The sequence below is a fragment of the Ctenocephalides felis genome, unplaced genomic scaffold (assembly GCF_003426905.1).
Source record: "Ctenocephalides felis isolate EL2017-DRISC unplaced genomic scaffold, ASM342690v1 CF-g0.4_SCAFFOLD_03572, whole genome shotgun sequence".
NCBI lineage: Eukaryota > Metazoa > Arthropoda > Insecta > Siphonaptera > Pulicidae > Ctenocephalides > Ctenocephalides felis.
The window spans coordinates 29,238,520-29,259,748 of NW_020539726.1; the positions used below are offsets into that span (position 1 = coordinate 29,238,520).

Genomic DNA, 21,229 nt, shown 5'->3' on the forward strand with positions numbered 1-21,229 from the left:
TGATAAAAAAAAGTGTCATCTACATATCTAATATAAAAGTTAATCTGAAATTTTAAAGTTGAGAAAACGGAAATTTCTAGGGTCTAGGGTATATATATATGTGTGTGTGTGTGATTATGGATAGATTGTCTAGATTTAGTTAAATCAAATTTGAATCAAAATTTAGAAAATATATATATATTTTTTAATTTCAAACTTTAACGGCTGATTTACCTAAAATGTATATATGGCAACACTGTTTGCTTCCATCTGTCCATCTGTCGGTACATTGACGTACATGTTACTACTTGTGGGATATGGACGCCATTTTATAGATAGTTTGACTAATTATCTACTATGCTGGTTTTTAAAGAGTAAATAAAGGGCTATATTTACAGAAATAGTAATTCTGTCACTAAAGAGATTTGTTATTGTTTAATCTAGTGTAGTTTTATATATAATATGGGTCGCAAAAAGAAGAAGCTGTCAAAGCCTTGGTGCTGGTATCCTTTTCATCGATTTTTTTATTACCTTCCTCTAATATTTGTTTCCCAGGATAGTATTTTCCTTAATAGTAATATAGGTACTGCAATCGGGAGTTCGACGATGAAAAAATTCTTATTCAACATCAAAAAGCAAAACACTTCAAATGTCACATTTGCCACAAAAAATTATATACTGGCCCTGGGTTATCAATTCATTGTATGCAAGTTCACAAAGATGCAATCGACAAAGTACCAAATTCATTACCGAATAGATCAAATATTGAAGTAGAAATATATGGTATGGAAGGCATTCCGCCTGCTGATCTTAAAGAGCATGAGAGACAAAAAGGTATATTTTATCGAGTTATCTTCTATCTATTTCACATAAAGATGTCAATCATTAAATATCACATCAATGATACCATTATTTTATAGTATATACATTAAAATGTCTGAAATAAATGTGATATTTATCTTTCTAAACGATTGAGTTTGTTTCAAACCAAACTCAACATATGGTCATAATCACATTATAGAAAAAATCATGAGCAAACATTTTTTGTTACCTTACTAATTGTTTTATTAAAATTTTATTCATCTTAAGTTTATAATCGAGTGGTATATAGTTTAATGTATGTGTAAAAATCCTTTATATAATAGACTACATACTAAAATGTCATTTTACTAATATTTCTGACTATTATTTTACAGGAAATGGTCGAGGGTCAGACAGTGAAGATGACGAGCCAGCAACAAAAAAGGGCAAGCCTGAAATAACTCCGGGTCTCTTAGGCAATGCACCACCAGGTGCCCCACCAATATTACCTCCACATATGCTACCTCATCCTGGAATGATGGCACCGGGCATGATGCCTGGCCCACCACCACATATGATGGGTCAATTTCACCCAATGGCACCACATATGATGGGGCCGATGGGACCTATGGGACACATGCCTCCATTTATGGCTGGACCGCCTGGGTATGAAGTAGAAAATAATCTTTTAAGAATGTTGCTACTTTTATGAAGGACTTAACCATTCATTCCAGACAATTTATACATTTTTTTGTCTGTCTTTTTTATTAGATTATACTTCAATTGAAAATTTGTTTATTAAAATTACAAATAAATAAATATATAAGATTAATATAAGTATTGCATGTTTAACCAGGATGCCTTCTATATTACCGCCACATATGATGGGTCCTGGTGGGCCTATGGCTATGTCTACAAGGCCACTGTTTCCTGGTGTAGGGGCACCACCTCCCAGCAGTTCACCTGCTGCAGCAGCCAGTGACTCAAAACCTGCCACATCGGCAACTACAGTTGCAAAACCTACCTTCCCTGCTTATAGGTAATTATAATTCAAACACAAATATATTTTTATGTTATATTTGCATTTTATCTTCAATTACGTAGAACATAGTTTCCACTATTAGCAATTTTACTAAAGTATATGTTGAGTATTTTGAATATTGATTGAATCTAATTGCAGTTCATTAAAACAATGTTATATACATTTTAATTAATTTTTGAAACAAATACTAATGAATTATTGAGGTATTTTATACCTATAAATTATGTTTAGGTTTTTTCATTGTTTCAATCTGAATAGTTTTTTAATAAATGTTACATTTATCTAATTTCAGCAATGCAGTTATTAGTGCACCCCCCACAACAAATAATGCCAACCCAGTGACAACCAGTGAATCATCTACAAGTTGTACTAAAAATGTAATAACGACTTCTGGCTCAACCAGCAAAATAATGCACCCTTCAGAAGATCTATCTCTAGAAGAGCTGAGGGCCAGGTTACCTAAATATCAGAAAATGATTGAGGCAGCAAATGCAGCGAAGGAAAAAGCGTCACCAGCTATGTTGCCCCCACAATCAGAGGTACAGAAATATGGAAGAAAATGGAATTATTAAAAAATACATAAATACCTAGTGTATAAATTACTGTCATTTTGATTCATGATTATTGATTTATAAAATTGATGCATATGTATAAATGTATTCGAGGTTTGTGTGTTTGTAAAAGAATAGATTGTAATAATTGTTTGATATTTGTAAATAATGGTATTAAAAATTATTTCGTTTTGTAAATAATCTTTTGATTAGAATTGTTATGTTGAATTTTTGGAGCATGTATGATATTACAAATTTTTCAAACTAGTCTTTAGGTTTTAAATTAAATATCAAAAAGACCTTGACAAAAGTTGTAATACAAATAATTTATGAGCACACACATTAATTTAATCAATAATCATGGTTCTAAGAATAAGGTGATAATTTTAATGTGTGGTAATATATTGACTTATCTTTTATATTTAGTTTTAAATTTCATTTTTTTTCGGGAATCTACTACATAGTTATTTATTGTAACTGTTGATGTTCATTTTTATGTATTTGAAAATAATTTTATAATTAAATCGTATTTTTAAAAAGTAAGTACTGTTGTTTTAATTCATGTGAATTAAGGAAACCCTAATTTGGAGATTGTCTTCATGAGAAGTTACTTTAAGCATCATTTCTTACTTATTAAAAGTACGATATATAGTTGCTAATTGAATCTGCTTTATTTCACTTATAACTGAAACATAAACAAAATTTTTTGAATAAAAATTTAAGATTTCTTCCTGGACTTTTCAGGTTATAACACCTACATCATCTGCTCTAGCTCTGTCCATTGCTCAAAAACAAAATGAAGATTCTTTAAACTTTGCCCTTATGATACAACAGCAACAACGAATTAAACAAGCGCAGGTACAGGCGCAAGTACAAGCACAAGTGCAGGCTCAGGTCCAAGCGCAAGTGCAAGCACAAGCTCAGGCGCATGTGCAAGCCCAAGTTCAAGCAGCCCAGGCTGCACAAGTAAGCTGAATTTTAATATTTTGTTAAGAAAAACTACAAATCATTAATATTAGTATCACTATTTAAATTTTATTATTATATGGTTTAGATGGCACAAGTGCAGCAGCATGTGCAAGCTGTTCAACAGGCAGCAGCGGCCCATCAAGCTGCGGCTGCTGCAGCTGTGGCCGTTCAGCAACAACAACAAGCACAACTTAGACCCATTGGTGTAGCACACGTGCCGGTTGGTGGACTTCCACAGTCTGTTTTAGGCCCTCCTGTGAGTATGGCTCTTGTTCATGGACAGCCAATGTTCAGGCCTACATATATTGGAGGTAACCTAAACGTCATGCGGCCGCAACTGAACCTTACACCAGGTAAGTTGGCCGTTTGTTGATATTTAATTTTGTCTAGGGATATTGATTTTCTATAGGGATATTGGGATGATCATGAATGTTTATTATGCAATTTCTGTTATAAGTATAAAAGTAAATTTCATGTTTCAGAATCAATACTACAGGAAAAAATTACAATTCATTTTTTTTTAAATTTACTTTTTAGTTTTTTTTATCAATTTTTATGGATTTTATATAATATCTTTTGATATATACAAAACATCTTGATATTTTGATATAATTAAATATGTAAATTTATTAGCATTTCCAATTTACTAATAATAGCTAATGTGACATGAATACAGTCATATATAGTTTAATCATTTTACATTTTATCAAAATTTTTGTTTATTTATGGAATTCAAAAAGTTACTCATTAAAATTGGGAAATAATTAAGTCATACCATTTAATTGTTAATCGAAAATAGTTATATATATATATATATATATATATATATATATATATATATATATATATATAAAGCATTTAAAAGAATTTGCTGTTAATAACTGATAACTGATTTTGTGATACATCAAAAATATTTCAATTTTTGTCTTACTCCTAAAGTTCTCTTATTTTTGATACCTCGATTTGACTATAGTAGTGATGTATATTATAAAATTAGAAAACAAATTCAGTATATAATATTCTATTCCAATATGTTTTTCCTCAGTTTCAACTCATTTAATATAATATTGTTTTAAACATTACTACTTTTTGCGAATAATTTACTACACATAGTTTTGTTCTAAAAATAATTGTTACTTCAAATTTATTTTTTTACTTTTTGACAAAAAATATTCTATCCTTTTTTGTTGCATTTATTCTTACATCTCATAGATATATTTAATATATAATTCATATTATCATAAGTATTATGATTCTATGCAATCAAATTAATGATTTTAATTTTTAGGTTTATAAATTTATAGATGATTTATAAAGGTATGCGTGATATATTATTTTCTATCACTATTATAATATAGATTTTATTTTATTATTTGGAAGATGGACTAACAACACATGACATTGCAACTTGAAATAGAGTAAAAAATAACATTAATGCCTATATAAATTTGCAAGTTTTGAAATAAATAGGTTTTTATTTTTCAATAAGTAAATTTAATTTTCATGTTCTATTTGTAGTTGCAATGGTTATTTCATACCAATTCAAATCATAAACATACTCGTTATGCTTTTAACATTATATTTATTACACCAAGTGAGTTTTTGAGCAACAATAGAAACGGTTGAATTGGTATCCCATTAGTTTAAAATATTCATTTCACATGCAAGTACAAATGGAGAGTAATAAAGTAGTGAGAATGATTGTAGATTTCATATTCATAATTTTATACAAATTCAATTTTTTTTAATCATTAAAATTCAAAATGCATGGGATAAAATATCATTTTTTCTCATGTTTGGATTATGATTACATCGTATTCACATGTGGCCATATGGGTATAAATATTATTTTTTAAAATTAATCTAAATACAATATGTAAAAACAAATGACAGCATGATATAATTTTCATATGACTTCTACTGAAAATATCAAATAACAACAATAAATTCAAAAAAGAAAATCTGGCATTAGTGTTTAATATAGCACAGTAGTATATTTTGATGGTACCTAATATTAAATTAGGTTCTTTATACTTGAATCGCGTTTACCTATACTGTTGGATTATATTTTATCATTATAGACGTATATGAACATCATTCATCAGAGGGCACAAGATTTAAAGAAAAAAATATTACGACGTAATATTTGGGTATGCAACACAATTTAGATTTAATCGCAACCTGTCTGTTGCAAATTCGATCCTGCGATTAATGGTAACCAAATTACTTTTGAATTAGCTGCTGTCTTATGCTCAAATCATACGCTATCACGGAAGTAGCACAAATTGTTGAATAATATTCTATAAGGCCACAAATTGAAAGATACTCAGTAATCTTATTAATATTAATGCTGTATTATGTTACAATTAATAATTTGAGTTTTTTATAAAACATCAAAATGATATAGACAGTCAAACTATATTGATTTTGAAAAATGGCATTCGTGTTAATGTGGAGACATTTGTTTTCAAAGTTTTAATTTTCAACCATTAGTTGAATTTTGGTTTTTGTGAATTATTTTTTTTATCAGTACATATATAATAATATGACTTTAGAAGACACATCCATTTAATGTAAAGTTTTTTGAGGATTTAAATATGAGATTACTAAGTATCTGTGGTCTTGGATCACAAATCAATTTTGATCCTAAATTCCTTTCTATCGTTCGATTTGAGCTTTAGAATGTTTGCGTTGATCAGTTTGCGTGGGGTGTATTCTTATTTCTGATAATATATATACAAATTAGTATCATGTTTAGCATGTTTGTTGATTGCTTCTGTATGTTTTTTAAGAAATTTTTTAGTATACTGTTTATTTTGGTTTTTCCTTATTGACAGTGAGCAGTCAATTTAGTTTCTGCAGTAGGTGAAAGGCATTGATGTCTCGATTTGTTATGGGCCCTAAGTAATAAAATATATTTGATATTTTGTATTTACCTAAGTACACTACTATGTTTGTTATCTTATATTTGAAATCATGTTCCTAACCATATTTAAATGCAGATATGTATTTTAAAAATAACTCATGCGAATTTGTGCATGATTTAAAATATATGTCATTCAATCATTTGTAAAGGTAGGTATTCTATTTTTCATATGACATTGGTGTTGGCACTCACTCTGTAGTGTGTCTGTATTTGTTTTTCTAAATAAGGCGATGATAATCTTACGTACATTTTTTACCATTTTAATCCAATTATGTAAGGTAATCTATTTCTCGTCTGAGCAAGCTGATGACACACATATTTCGCTTTGTATTATTTAATATAAAATTATTATTGATATATGTTTTATGATTATTCATTTTAGTGATTGTTATGAGACAGCCTATATATTGTACATCGAATTGTAAAGACATTAAGCACTCTATTACACTTTTTTCTAATTTATCAGAAGTAAATTTATTTTATAAACTTTTTTGTTGACTTGAAATATTCTACTTTTTTAAATATATATTCTATTTAAAAAATCATGTTAAATAAGTGTTGCTATTTTCAATACGTAAGGTTAACATGGAGGTAAAACTTGTTCTGTTTCTTCAATAATTTGATTTTGGGTTAGTACAGAATGAATTATTTATGAACTTATCCGAGAAGTATGCTTTTTTTTCTTGCGGGTTGTGTATAAAATCTAACAAAGTGAGCTTTTAGAATAAGTTACTTTTATCTTATCTCAAACCAATCTGGTGAATAAATCGTGCTTCAAACTAACCATAAAGGCGTTCATAAGCATGTGTATGGTATAATCTTTACTACTTATGAACTCTGGGAATATCAATGAAATCTGCTTCATTCAAGTAGGGGTTACATAGAATATTGAAATGCACATTCGGTACAATCATATGGGCTGCTGGCTTTAGATGAATGACACTACTCGAATATTGCAATATATATGTACATATATACACACTCAATATATGTTGAAGGGATTGTGTATGCTTATGCATACATATACATTGTGTGTATTCATAAGTACATAACATACATGTATAAACACATAATAATTAACCTAATATTTGCCCTATACGAGCGTATCGAATGGGAAATTTTGACCTGCATCAGAATAAAAACTTTGGATTTCTGCCATTTTTTTAAAAGATCAATTTTTAATATCAAAATAAATCGATTTTTTCATTTCTTCAATATATTTGTTATTATTGCGTATATTTGATTTTTGTTTTGTGAGCTGGTTTGAGGGTTCAAAATTTCCTTAAATGCGCTAAAATAAGGTCGAATGACCGTTACGGTTGTGCGGTCACGGCGGCATGCAAAACTCTTGTATTGATATAAATTACTTTCACGATTCGTTTATTTTGTGATCGACAGGTGCACCAGGTGGTGTCTTCGCATCATTGCCACATCAGGGCATGTTAGCTGCTCCAGCAGGTCTGTTCACAGTGTTACCTGGAGGTCAGCTGCCTATGTTATCTATGTTACCTCCGAGGTTCAGGTGATCACCAGTCTGGTTGCTTCAGCACCCTTGAAGAAAACGAAGAGAACTTCAATGTTCGTTCTTTAGTGCGTTCACGAAGGAAACAAGAACAAGGTCACGTTATATGTTTTTCATTCTTGTTTGTTGTTCGTTCAACAGTAAACAATTTAGGTTTAAGTTGGCGTTCAGACGTTGAAGACTTCGTGATACAACCTTTGAACTAGATACATTTCTAGAAGCTTTGAGTTTCTTTTCAAGGTGTAAGGAGTATTCAAAATTCGTGCATTGAAACTAAAAATTATTTATAGTGCTTATGTAATTCTCATGCTTGCGAAACTGTCAGAATATTATTTAAGAAAATCATCCAGCTATTGCTATCCGAAACAAACATTCCAAAACTGAAAATTAGAAAAATCTACTCAATTCTTAAATAATTTAATTATGGAAGTTATACGATTTAAATCTGATTAATAAATCAGATTCTAATAAGAACTAATTTTTTCACGAAATGATGACTTAGGACGCTAACGCACTTTTTGGAAGCGAGTTATCTTCATGTTCTTAATACGTAATACATATAATTTGATTTATCAATTAATCTCGTTTCTTATGTTTTATTTCTTTGAAATAACCAAAACTTTTATAAAATATTTGATATTGGATTTTTTGGCATTTTTGTTTTAAAGCAGTTGGATCTTTTTTCAATTTTTATTTTCCAAATTGTATCACGGATTCTTGGCGTCGAAATTTATTAATTAACCATTCGTGAAAATTATTTAAGAGCATTCTTTAGGTTTCCTATTGTCAAAATTATGGTTTTCATTCATTTGCAAGCATTAATTTTAAGTATAGAAATAAGCAAAAATCTACGTAAAACGTTAGACTAATATTTGATAAAGGCGATTTGACATCAGCATCAGTATCTTCCATGTAATCCATGATATGTGGAATCGCCTTTTATCCGATTTCAACTTTTGATTTCAATACTTTCTGTAAGTTTGTCGGTTCTAAATTTAACCATCATAACAATTGTGTAAGGTGATTGTTTTGGAAAAAAGTTTTTAATATAAGTCTAGTCAAAAATAAGTTGAAAATAAAGGCTAGTGTAATGTACGCAACGGCATAATATTTTTTTGTATATATTATTAGTATATTTATTTTTCATAATTTGACTTTCTACAATTATCTTGCACAATTGTTTTGAAATATTGCTCTGTTCATGTACAAAGAGATGTTGGTGACCATCTGTAGAAATCTCGCATTTGTTAATAAAAATTGGCTTCATAATTATCAAAATTATATACTTTTTAGAGAGAAAGAATTGTGGTGGATTAGATTATTAATTTCATCATAAATGCCTACCCTATTTTTTTAAGTTCAATGTAATTAACAACACAGTTCAGAATAAAAGATCTACATCGCAAATTTTAGCATTGAATTTTACATGTAGTCAGTTATTTCTTTTAAATTGTTAGATAGATTTACACATGGTCCGATTTATTCAGACGATAGTTGATTCTCTTAAAACGTTTTGATCAATAGGGTAAATAGTTTTGCAATGGTCACCCTCATTTAATCAAGATTTGAAGCAATATAGAGTGTTTGTTCAGTCAGTGTTGAGTTGAAAATGGATAAATATAATATTCGTATTCGGTAAAATGTGCAATACTTGTACATAGATATTTATTTGTGTTGTCTTTTGAAGACTGGTCTATCCTATGGTACCGCTAGAAACTCGTATTATTATTATTTATTTATATTTCTCAGGTCACCTAAAACTGAGTTTTAAATCCGGGTGACATGTCGTACAGACTTGATATGAACGACTGTAAAACGAAAACGGTATGTTTGTCAAAATTAATAATACAATATATTCTTATTATATTGATGATGCCTAGTGTATGTGTAATATCCATGCCTACAAATTAATATCACCATTTGTGTGTTTTGATCAACAACAGTTTAGTAAGCTTCTATCACATTAATTGCTAATTAAATCAGGATGGAGTGTGTTCGAGTAATTATTATTTCTCTTACGAACTAGTTGAGGGTTGATGAACTTGTTACTAGAAAATGATTGATTTGTTGTCGACTTTAAAATTTTGATTTGAAGGACTGTTTATTCAGTCTGAAATTTTACAAAATATTTTATACCAGTAACACCATTTTATATGTTATTCTTATACATCATGTATTCATACTTGGTATCTTCTTTATCTGTGGACCACTTTTTCACACCAATTTACTTCTATCACCTCAACTCTTACTATAATATTTCAGACTACATCCAGATACAAAACAATAATTATTTCCTACAACAAACATTGTCCTAACTAACATCTGTTATACAAGCTATAAATCGGTATAAAATATTTTGATATTCAGTACTATAGACAATTTTGTCTCTCGTCATTTTTTCAACACACTTTTGACCTGTTTTATCCAGAATTAATTCGGTTAATCAATCTGGTGATGGACGTTATGTTCAATTTTGCAATGATGATTGTTGAATTCCTTGAATAATGTAGTATATGCTTTTTTGTGGATTTTATGTGCTCTGCAGGTTTGTAAATCTATCGCTTTAGCTATTCTTTTCAATATATCAGATGGAATATTTTTTCTTGGTTTTCAAATACGATATTTCTTCTTAGGCATAACGGGGTGTCCCAGAAATCAACGTTCAGCTGAAACGGAGTGATAGTATTGTTTTGTAACTATCATGAAAAATGTTAGAAGAAATGAATCTTATGCGGTTTAAAGATTGTGGGATTTTAAGTGCAACCTAGAGCTTTGGTCAAACTATGACCATGTTTTTTTGTTATCGTGGTTAGTTTATATTAATTTTGTTTATTTCAGCTTTGGAGTTGTAATCGTAAATAATATTTCCAGGACCACTGTTAAAAATAATTACACAATTGTCCTGAGTTTTCAAGAATTACGACTTTTTGTGAATTTATATATTCAATCAACCTTGAAAAACTCCCTTTTAAAAAAAATGAATTAAAGTATATTGGTAAGTTTGCGTATTTAATCAGGATTGTAAAATGGTAAAATATTTAATAGTTTTATAATAAAAAAAATAATTACTGATTGTGAATAGAATGAATTTTATTTTTTACTCGAATTTTTATATTATAAAACTTTCAAGGATTTCACTATTTTACAATTCTGATAAAATGCGCAAAAATTTTGATGGAACTTGACAACATACTTTAGCACATGTTTTTAAGAGGAGGTTCTTTCAAAATCGATCAATTTTGAAAACATTAAATTTAAATTCGTAGTTTAACAAATAGTCTGATTCTAGAAAACGTGCACCAATTGTGTTATTATTTTTGGCTGTGGCTTTTTAAATGTTATTCACGGTTCTGGTTCCAAAGTTGACTAAAAATAACCACAATAACCGAAAAATGGTTACAGATCTAGGTTGTACTTCAAAGCTCAGTATGTTTAAACTGCATGAGATTTTTTTTCTATTTTTTTTCATGATAGTTACAATCAATACTGACCTGTTACCTTTGACGTTGAGTTCTAGGATACCCTGTATAAACACGTGTATACTACAATGTCACACAAGTATTTGCATTAAAATACTCATTTAAAATATAATTTAAATTAAGCTCAATAACTTACTATAATCATTTTCTTAATGAAACGCATGTTCAAATGTTGTAGTTAGTCGATATATATTATAATTTTAATACTAGATATTTAATTACAGTTATTTAAAAGATAAGAATAATTACCTTTCGTGCACATATCATTATTAATGAGGAATATTTCTGAAACTAGACTTTTTGGATTCACATAACATAGTAATCTGATTTAGAATATGCTTCGATTGTGTGTTCTGGAGATGGTTTCATGCGGTGCAATCAATACGTCTTTATTAGACCTTAAGGTCGTCTTTTACATGAATAATATCTCTATTAGACCTTTTACATGGTTTGTGATTACCGATTGAAATTATGGTTCTGTGGGTAAAACCTTAATTTCTTCTTAAACATAAACTTTGTGACTGATCATGCCGCATGTAAGAATATACTAATGTTGCTAAATTATCTGTTCACTGGTAGATTTAAGAAGTAATATATGTTAATTTGTATACAGATCAGAAATCAATATCTACAAAAATGTCCGCTTCCAATTTTGTTAAATTTGAAAGTATAGACAAGGTTAGTGTATCTATAGTTTTTTTTATACATATATTGTCCAGTATTGAAACTACATCAATCATATATCAAATTGTTCTAAGTTTCATATAACATTGCTGACGTTGCATACTTTGGCATGAAAAGCAACTGTTGGCGTTTTTCTATAATAATCATTTCATCATCCACATAATTAATTATAATTTGATAAAAAAGTGTTGGTATAGATCTTTCCTTTAGCACAAACCATTTGCACAGGAAGGAAAGGATTAAATAATCAGAATCAATATTTATAGTTAGTCAAGATTTTTTTCTTTTGCATAGGGCTTCCCAATAAGATGTATTTATTATTATTATTTTTAGATGTTTTTATTACACTTCAAGTAATAATGTCTATAAAGATCGATAGCTTAATTAATGATCACTATTTCTATCATATTTTTGTGCAAATGGTTTATTACTGTTATCATAATGGTGAAAAACTCTGATTGCATGCAACTGACCAAAAATTGTTTCAATCGAATAAAATTTTGGTCATAATATTATCAAAATAAATTCCAACAAATATTTTCTTAACAAAAAACACTCAATATATTAAGTATATAATATTTTGCAACTTAACTTGTTATTATGACTAAAATTTTCCAGCACGAGTGTGTAAGAACAACATTCATATATAATTCGGATTTTAAAAGTCTGTAATCACAGTTGTAATAGCTGTTGGATATTATCCCTTGCCGAATAGCAAATAGAATATTCTACATTTGTAAGTATGTATTTATTTTACTTGCTATCAGCAGGCGATTACAGATTTATATTATGATTTATATATGACATGCAATTGGATTAAGAAAAGCAATTGTTTTTCAATATTTTATAATTCACAAAGTGAAGTAATCAGTTTGTTTATGAGTATATTTAGTTAAAGATGACATCTATTATTGAAGAGGGTATATTGCGGCTTATATGAAATATTTGAACAGCTATTGAGTTTGATGAAATAAGCTATTGAACCATGAAATACATTTATTGAATAATTATTGATAATCTATTGATGAATATTGTTTATTGCATGTCATTAGCTGTGCAAACGATAATAGCTACAGAGAGCTGATGAAACATTCGATCAAAAAGAACAACTTGATTAAAATAACTTATATTTTATAATACTATATTTCTCATTATTTTTTTTTTTAATACACATAAACTTTCATTAAAATTTTTGATCATTATAAAATCAATAACAATTTGAAGTTCTATTAATATTATTAAAATTCTTAGACTGCGCTAACAAAAAATTGTAGTAGCTTAGTAATCATATTATTAAAAAATTTGAAAGGTGTTTTTGATAAAAGTGTTGTGATATACTGAAGAATACTCTCAAAAATGTTTGTCAGCTTTCGTGTTATGATGATAGCAAGCACTATTCAACAATAGGGTTTTTATAAGTAAGTTATGTGGACAGGTGAAAATTCACATATTTCACAGCTCAATTGTTGGACTATTATTAAATTCATAGTTCCTTGCAAGCCATTTTGTAAATCAGCATTCAATATTATTATTCAATCGAATAAATCTTGAAAGCTGATTGAATTGCTAGCAGGCGACTGCTCTCAGCAGTCACTCTGAGCTGTTGGGCAATTGGAGTCCCCTGTTTGTATTTATATAATTATAATTTAAACTTTATATTTTTTTGCGTAAAAACTTAAATACAGCAGGTGATACTTGTCACAACTTGCCTTAAAGTTGTTGGACTCCTCGAAGCCCCCTGTCTATGAAGCAAGGTTTTGTTGGCATTGCATTCTTTAGAATATATTATGTAATATTTAAAATTTAAATTAATTAATTTGACAGGTACAAATTTGTTTATTAAGATTTGTAGATAGGATGTAGCATCCAAATTAATGTAGACTTGTAATCAATAAAATTAATATACATTTATGATATTTGTGTTTTATTAATAGTAATAATAAAAATATTGAAATTGGATTCTGATATATTTTAAATGTAAATGAAATTATTTCCAAAGAAAAAAATCAGGATTTAAAATATGTAATACATAAAGCAGCAAGTCTAATAATTTATATGCAAATCGAATAAGTAAGTCGTCATATCACAAAATTAATAAATATCAATTAAAATTAATATATATAATTTATCACTTTTTCAGTTGTGATATTCCAAAGGATGTAATTCTATTTAGTATATATTCTTCATTAACAAAACTATATATTGTATTTTTTAAATAAATAAGTGCAACCATAAATAAATTGCTTTGTACATTTTGTTTGAATTCTATTTTAAAAAGCGCGCCTTTTAAAATCGTATGTGCTGCCAACTACTTCAGACGAATATAACTAATTGTACAAATCTAAACAAGAAATGTCACGTTGACAAACGTCAAATGTAAATATCAAGAAGTATTTATAAAATGTAGTTTTTAATATTTGTTAATGATTGTTTTAAACAAAGTGTTTTTATAAATAATTAGATAATTATATAATTAAAGAAAAAGTTTTAGCAATGTCTGTGTATAATATATTAAATGATGAAGACTTATCCACTGATGAAGGCATTGAAAAGGCTTGCCGAAAGATATCATCGGCAGAGGTAATAAATATATAAAATACTTAAAAAATATTCAAAAGAAATATAATAACTCATATATCTTCCATCTTCATCAGGATCAAATTACAAAACAGCTAGAAAACCTATTATCACGACAAAATCATATAGAATCTAAATTAATGTCCATCAGTAAATCTAAGGCTGGTTTGCAGTTAATTCATCAGGATTCTTTAAATTTACAATCTATGATAACACATACTGCTACGTTAGCTGAAAATGTTAGTGCAAAAGTTAGACGACTTGATGAAGCTCGGGTATGTCCTTTAAAAAATTATAATAAAATTTATTTATATATAACTGTAGTTTGAAAAAGTTCTACAAAAACAACTATAAATCATCATGCAATACTCTTACATATTTCTAATATCATAGATTTAATTTAGCAGAAATTTTTGTAACATATAGTGGTGAAGATCACTGTGATTAATTAAATAATAAGCTGACTGTAAATTATAAATATTCCATCACCATAAGATATCTGAATAAAATTACTGTTTAGTTTACAATATATATTGATCTTCACTCTACAACCTTTTTTTTGTGTTACTTTTGCTAGTTTCTCTTATTATTATGAATTACAGGTATTTATACTCATACAATTGTATCCCCTGCCCCTGATTATGATAGGGGCTAATAGAAAAAGCCCTGGTCAAATCTTGACCATATAGTATAACTATTTATTTTTCATTATTTCAAAGATCGCAATAAAGTTATATTTTGCTTTGTTTAAATACATAGATTACTATTTCTATATTTCATTAAGTATTTTAATTTTTTATAAGTATTATAAAAATACACAATTAAGCAGAGTACACTTTGATGCAAGTAAATTAATTATATAATAGGATCTATTACTTAAAGAATGGATTAATATTTAATATATAAACTTTAAATTATAAAACAGGGCAAATAAATTCAGTTGTTATCCTTTTCAATAACCAATCATCCTACTTTTTCATCATTAATTTGCAATAAGTGATTGGTATAATTTATGATTATAGAGTAGAGTATCAGAATGCCAGCAACGAGTTAATGATCTAATTGATTTACAAATATGCAGTGAAGGTGTAAAATCAGCACTAAGAAATGAAGATTATGAGAAAGGTTTGTACTAAAAATTTGTTTTTGTTATAACATATTATTTACATTTTTGTTATTATTCTTAGGAGCTGCACACGTTCATAGATTTTTATCCATGGATCAAAGCCTTCTGCAACAAACGGCTACAGATGTAGCAGAAAATACAACGAGTGTTAGTCAAGCGTTTATAACATTGCAAGAAGCTGCTGTACAAATAAGGTAATATTAAAATGATTTAATTGGAATTATATTAATATTAAATTATTAACATATCTAAACAAATATTTTAGATCGGTTATAACACTGAAATTCAATGAAGCTGTAAAAAAAGATGATTTGGCTTCTGTTGAAAGATTTTTCAAAATATTTCCATTATTAGGAATGCATAATGAAGGATTGGAACAATTTGCTTTATATTTATGCACACAGGTATTTATAAAACTACTCAAAATAATAAAAACACATGCTAACATATTCTAATATTTTTAATTGTATGAACATTGCAAGTTTTTAATATCAAGTTGTTATATTTTATGCAGATTCAAGAAACTTCTCGAAATACCCTTAAGAACAGTCTTTGTACAAATTCTAATGATTCAAGATATAATATTCTTTTTGCTGATTGTCTCACTGTTGTCTTGGAATCTATAGCTCGTGTTATTGAGACACAATCAGTTCTTGTTGAAACATATTATGGACCAGGTTTACTTATTCAACTTTTCACTGTTGTACAAAAAGAATGTGATCGACAGGTGAGATCATTAAACAAATTCAAATGGTAAAAACACAAGTATCTGAATCAAAATTTTCTTTGAAATAAAAATACATAAATGATGAATTTTTTTATTGTCTTTACACTAGTTTTTCTGGTTTATAGGTAAAAAAAATAATAGAGGAATTTATTAAACTTAGGAATATAAAACGACGTAGTATGCAAATTAACTCTTACATGAAAAATTCTTCGAACTCAAATGCTGCCAGAGGTCACACTCGTACCAGTTCTTCACTTGATAAACTTAATCCAAAGGAGTTAGATAATTTAATTGCAGAAGTGTCTTTAATGCATTCCAGAGCTGAGCTTTATCTGCGTTTTATTAAGAAAAAAAATTCGGTAAGCTTTGGAAAAAAATGTGTATTGGGTATATATTTCATTAGAATAATTGTTTTACTTTTTAGAATGATATAGAACTGGGAGTAACCGATGAAGATTTGCGCAAGACAAAACTCAATACTTTAAATAATGTTCTTAATTCATGTGAACTCAATATGTGCATGCAAGAATTACTCGGAGTGTATTTGTTACTAGAAAGGTAAATTTTTTTTTCTAGAAAAATGTTGTTACTCATTAACTTCCCGAAGGAGAAGTTTATGTTTTCATCAAAAAATCCGATTCTCTAATTTTATGTTTTCTCGACGTTTCAAGCCATTCTGAATCGAATGAGACCAAATTTGGAAAAAGTGTGTGTGTGTGTGTGTGTGTGTGCATGTATGTGAACGTATTTTTGGCCGTAAATCGACGTTTTCTCGAAAACGGCTAGATCGATTTCAAAAATTTAAAAGCCATTCGATGTATCTCGATGAGGACTATTATTTGTCAGTTTTGTACGGCGATCGGCCAAGCCGTTTCTTTATAAATCGCAGAAAAGTGAAAAATTTTGCGTCTACGTTTTAGCCCGCAATTCTGAATCGATTTTGAAAATTCAAAAACCGTTCGAAAGATATTGGTTGGGAATCGTGCTGATTAGTTTTTGGTAGAGATCGGCCGGGACGTTTTCTTGTAATAAAGTTTAAAAAAAAAAAATTCGACGATTTTTATGATTATTTTTTTGACGGTAGATACCATAGTCTTCTAGATCATACTAAAATATTACGGCCCTACGACAACTGGTTCAGCTTTAAAAATTTGCCAAAGTTTGCAAAAATTGGTATTGTTTTTTTGGCATTTGTCAAAATTAGACTTTTGATCGACGTTTTCTCAAAAACGCCTGAACCGATTTTAGAAATTTAAAAGCCATTTGATGTATTTCGGTGAGGACTATCGTTTATCAGTTTTGTGCGACGATCTGCCAAGCCGTTTCTTTGTAATTTGAAAAAAAGTGTTAAACTTTTCGTCCACATTTAAGCTCATTCTACCGAACTGATTTTAAAAAATCCATAACTGTTCGAAAGATAATAGTTGGGAATGGTACTGATTAATTTTAGGTGAAAATCTACTGAGCCGTTTTCTTGTAATGAACTGTTAAAAAAAAAATTTAAGCCGATTTTCATGGAACTTTTTTTGGCGATATACATCATGGTCTTATAGAACTTACTGTAATGTTACGGCCTTACGACAAGTAGTTTAATTTTAAAAATTCGTCAAACTTTGCTAAAATTATTATCGTTTTTTTTTAAAGTAGGATTAATGAAGTATATTATTTTCACTTTTTTGATTAAGTCGATTATTTACACATATCGGGAAGTTCATGTAACTTGCCTCAAGGCTAAATACCAAACCAACTAGTTGTAATTTTTTTTTAAAGATATTTCATGGAAGAAACTGTTTTGAAAGCCATCAACTTAGATTCTTTAGACGGGACTCAGCACTGTTCAAGCATGATGGATGATGTTTTCTTTATTGTTAAGAAATGTACAAGGCAGGTTAAATAATTTATGAAAATAATAGAATGAGAGTATTTTCTATTATTATTATAATATAATTTTATAGGAGGTCCATTGCTACATCCAGTATCGATGGCATCTGTGCCATATTAAATAATGTGACTGGATGCTTAGAAAGAGATTATAGTGCTGCCTTAAAATCAACATTGCAAAATGGTTATCCATCAGGGTATCTTGATCTTGCATATAGTGCTTTGCAGACATCTATTCAACAAGGAAGACTTCACGGGCAAGGAGATAGTGAGCAACTAAGAAATAGATTTATAGTAAGATTGCTATAATTCACAACAATTTTCTATGTGTTTTTACCTGTTATTGATGTTTGATTAAAATTTTAGGCTCATCTAAATAATGCAGACACAAGCTCAGAGTATGTTGATACTTTAGGATCTACATTATTAAATGACATTTTAACAGCCTATCCTAATATATCTACGAATGATCGGGAAAAAGTGGATAGTTGTTTGGCAAGTCTTTCAAATGTTACAGCAACATTTAAAGCATTGGTCGAGTTTGGTATGCAACAATTGCGAGTCAGCGTTATCAAACCAAGAGTTCATCCTTGGATTGATGTATTTTTAACAATCCACATCACTTTGAAGTAAGTATATATTTTTTAATAATAATAATTAACGAATATAAATCTGAATTTGTTTAATTGAGTTATTAATGATTTATTAAGGTGAATAAACTTTTAATTTCTCTTTACAGGATGAGTTAACAGCATATGAAGCTGGAGAAACCTTTATCCAAACATTGATTGTAAATCTTGATGTTTGTTAAGTTCTTTTAAGCATTGCTTAACAGCAAATAATTATGATTCACTGTTGCTACAGTAACAACGATGTTACAACTAGAATGGAACGTGTTATTTTAAAATCTACCTTTAACAGGGTACGTAATAAAGTTTTTTTTATATCAATACGCAATCCAACAATCATTTTTGCATTTTCTCAATTGTCTTCTATTATTTTTAGCTTGGTGGTTTAGCTCTGGATCGTGAAGTAAGATCTTTAGGGCAGTATCTGACAAGTGCTACAAGCTGGTCAGTTCGTGATAAAAAGGGCGATTAACACAAATAGCAACATTGCTTAATTTAGAGAAAATAACTGAAGTCAATGAGTATTGGGAAGAATCAAATGTTGCTTGGAGAATCACCAAACCGGAGTTGGCAAAGGTGTTAATGTTAAGGTAATAATTTTATATTTTAATTTTATTTAACATGAAATATATATATCACATTTTTTTGAACTTTTAGAACTGATTTCCGGTTAGACGATATAAAAAAGCTGAAACTATAACAGAAAGAGCATTTATTATTATAAATTAATAATATTATTTGTTAATAAATATATTAATATAAAAGCCTAACAGTTTTTTTTCCTGCAATTGTGATCCATTTTTAATATCTCACATTAAAACATAAAAAGAATCATAAAAATATCTTTCAAAACTGCTCTTTAAGGGTCTGAATTAAATCACTTCCCCTTTTCTTGCTCGCCCTAAAAAGTTTCTTAAGTTAAAAATGTTATTTTAAAATTATAAGTTCGTAAAAATGTTGATTTTGAGGATAATAATAAATAATCTGGAGAAAAGAAATACCTTATAAGTAATGGATAAAAACTGTATAAATTAGTAAATAATGTGTGTTTATTTTTTTTAAATTAGTTTTTACGAATGGGAACAGAATTCGATATGAAAGCTTGACGATAATTTTATTTTATAGATTTAAAATTTTTTAAATCAACGGCATTTTTTAAGGACGAGTATGAGGATCATATTTCCTAAATTTAATTAATTTTGATGTTGCCAAATACAATTCAAATCTCTAACGGCGATCACAGAATCGAAAACAAAAATTCAATAATAGAATTATACAATGTATTTTGTAAACATGTCCGTGCATTCCTGTAATTATCCAAGGTTGAAACAATAACGCCATTGAATTTTATTTTTATTTATTCATAGATTGCAATTTAAAATTCGCAATAAGTGAATGTAAGAACTATTCTATGTTTATATTATGATCACCGATTGTTTCATCAATTAATCGCGTGTTGTTGATACAAAGTAATAATTCTTTGTGTGGTATGTGTTTATTAAGAGGAAAAATGCTTACATATATCAATTTATAATTTTTGAATTATTATTTAGTATTTGATATTTAACAGCCAATAATGCGTCGAATAATAAAATAAAAAAAAGAATTACTTATTTGTACTTTTTTCGACACAAGATTTGTGTTATTATTCACTTGAGACAAAAAAAGTGGTTCACATACACACATACACACACATACGTTCTCCAAATTTCGTCTCATTCGATTCAGAATGGCTTGAAACGTCGAGCAAGCATAAAATTAGCGAATCGTAATATTTGATGAAAACATAAACTTTTCCTTCGGAAAATTAATAATGTTAGATGAATTAAATAATAAAATATGTTGTGTTGTTATACAGCTAAAATAAAAATATAATATTGGATGCATTACTTAAATAATAAATAATATATAGAATATTTAAATCCATCTATACCAATCAGGAGAGTTTTGAAAATATAAAATTGAAATAATCTCAAAATTGTGAAATTGGTTTTAAAATGAGTATCATAACCCAGAAAACTTGAAACTTTTAAATTTGAGTTTAATCAATTTTTATATTTTTATCATTTATTATTTTTAATTTACCTGGTTGATGAAACATTTTTTATACATTATTTATATATTGTTTGTTGTTACTGCATTTATTCAATATTTTATATTATTTTATTTTAGCTGAAATAATAACACACATATTGTGTCGAAACTACGATTAATTAATTATTTTTATATTGGTTTCATCGTCAAAATTTTTTTACCCATCTTTAAATTAACTGATATATTTAAATTCAAAATCATAATATTTATGGCATTTCAAAATATATAATATTTACTATAAA

At 28.3% G+C, this 21,229-nt stretch overlaps 2 protein-coding genes across 2 annotated transcripts; both read left to right on the forward strand.

The window, feature by feature from the left end:
* Positions 1-287: 287 nt before the first annotated feature.
* Positions 288-7,838, forward strand: LOC113387653 (BUB3-interacting and GLEBS motif-containing protein ZNF207-like). The gene is made up of 8 exons (XM_026625013.1): positions 288-482; positions 563-813; positions 1,176-1,446; positions 1,637-1,819; positions 2,115-2,361; positions 3,118-3,339; positions 3,428-3,695; positions 7,667-7,838. The coding sequence occupies exons 1-8, from the start codon at positions 442-444 to the stop codon at positions 7,792-7,794; spliced, it is 1,611 nt and encodes a 536-aa protein (XP_026480798.1). The 5' UTR covers positions 288-441; the 3' UTR covers positions 7,795-7,838.
* A 6,608-nt stretch (positions 7,839-14,446) lies between these two features.
* Positions 14,447-19,075, forward strand: LOC113388348 (conserved oligomeric Golgi complex subunit 4-like). The gene is made up of 12 exons (XM_026625736.1): positions 14,447-14,533; positions 14,608-14,805; positions 15,553-15,655; positions 15,718-15,850; positions 15,922-16,060; positions 16,171-16,383; positions 16,509-16,742; positions 16,808-16,941; positions 18,154-18,267; positions 18,339-18,558; positions 18,631-18,864; positions 19,004-19,075. Exons 1-12 carry the CDS (start codon positions 14,447-14,449, stop codon positions 19,073-19,075), a joined length of 1,881 nt encoding a protein of 626 aa, XP_026481521.1.
* The last annotated feature ends 2,154 nt before the right edge of the window (positions 19,076-21,229 follow it).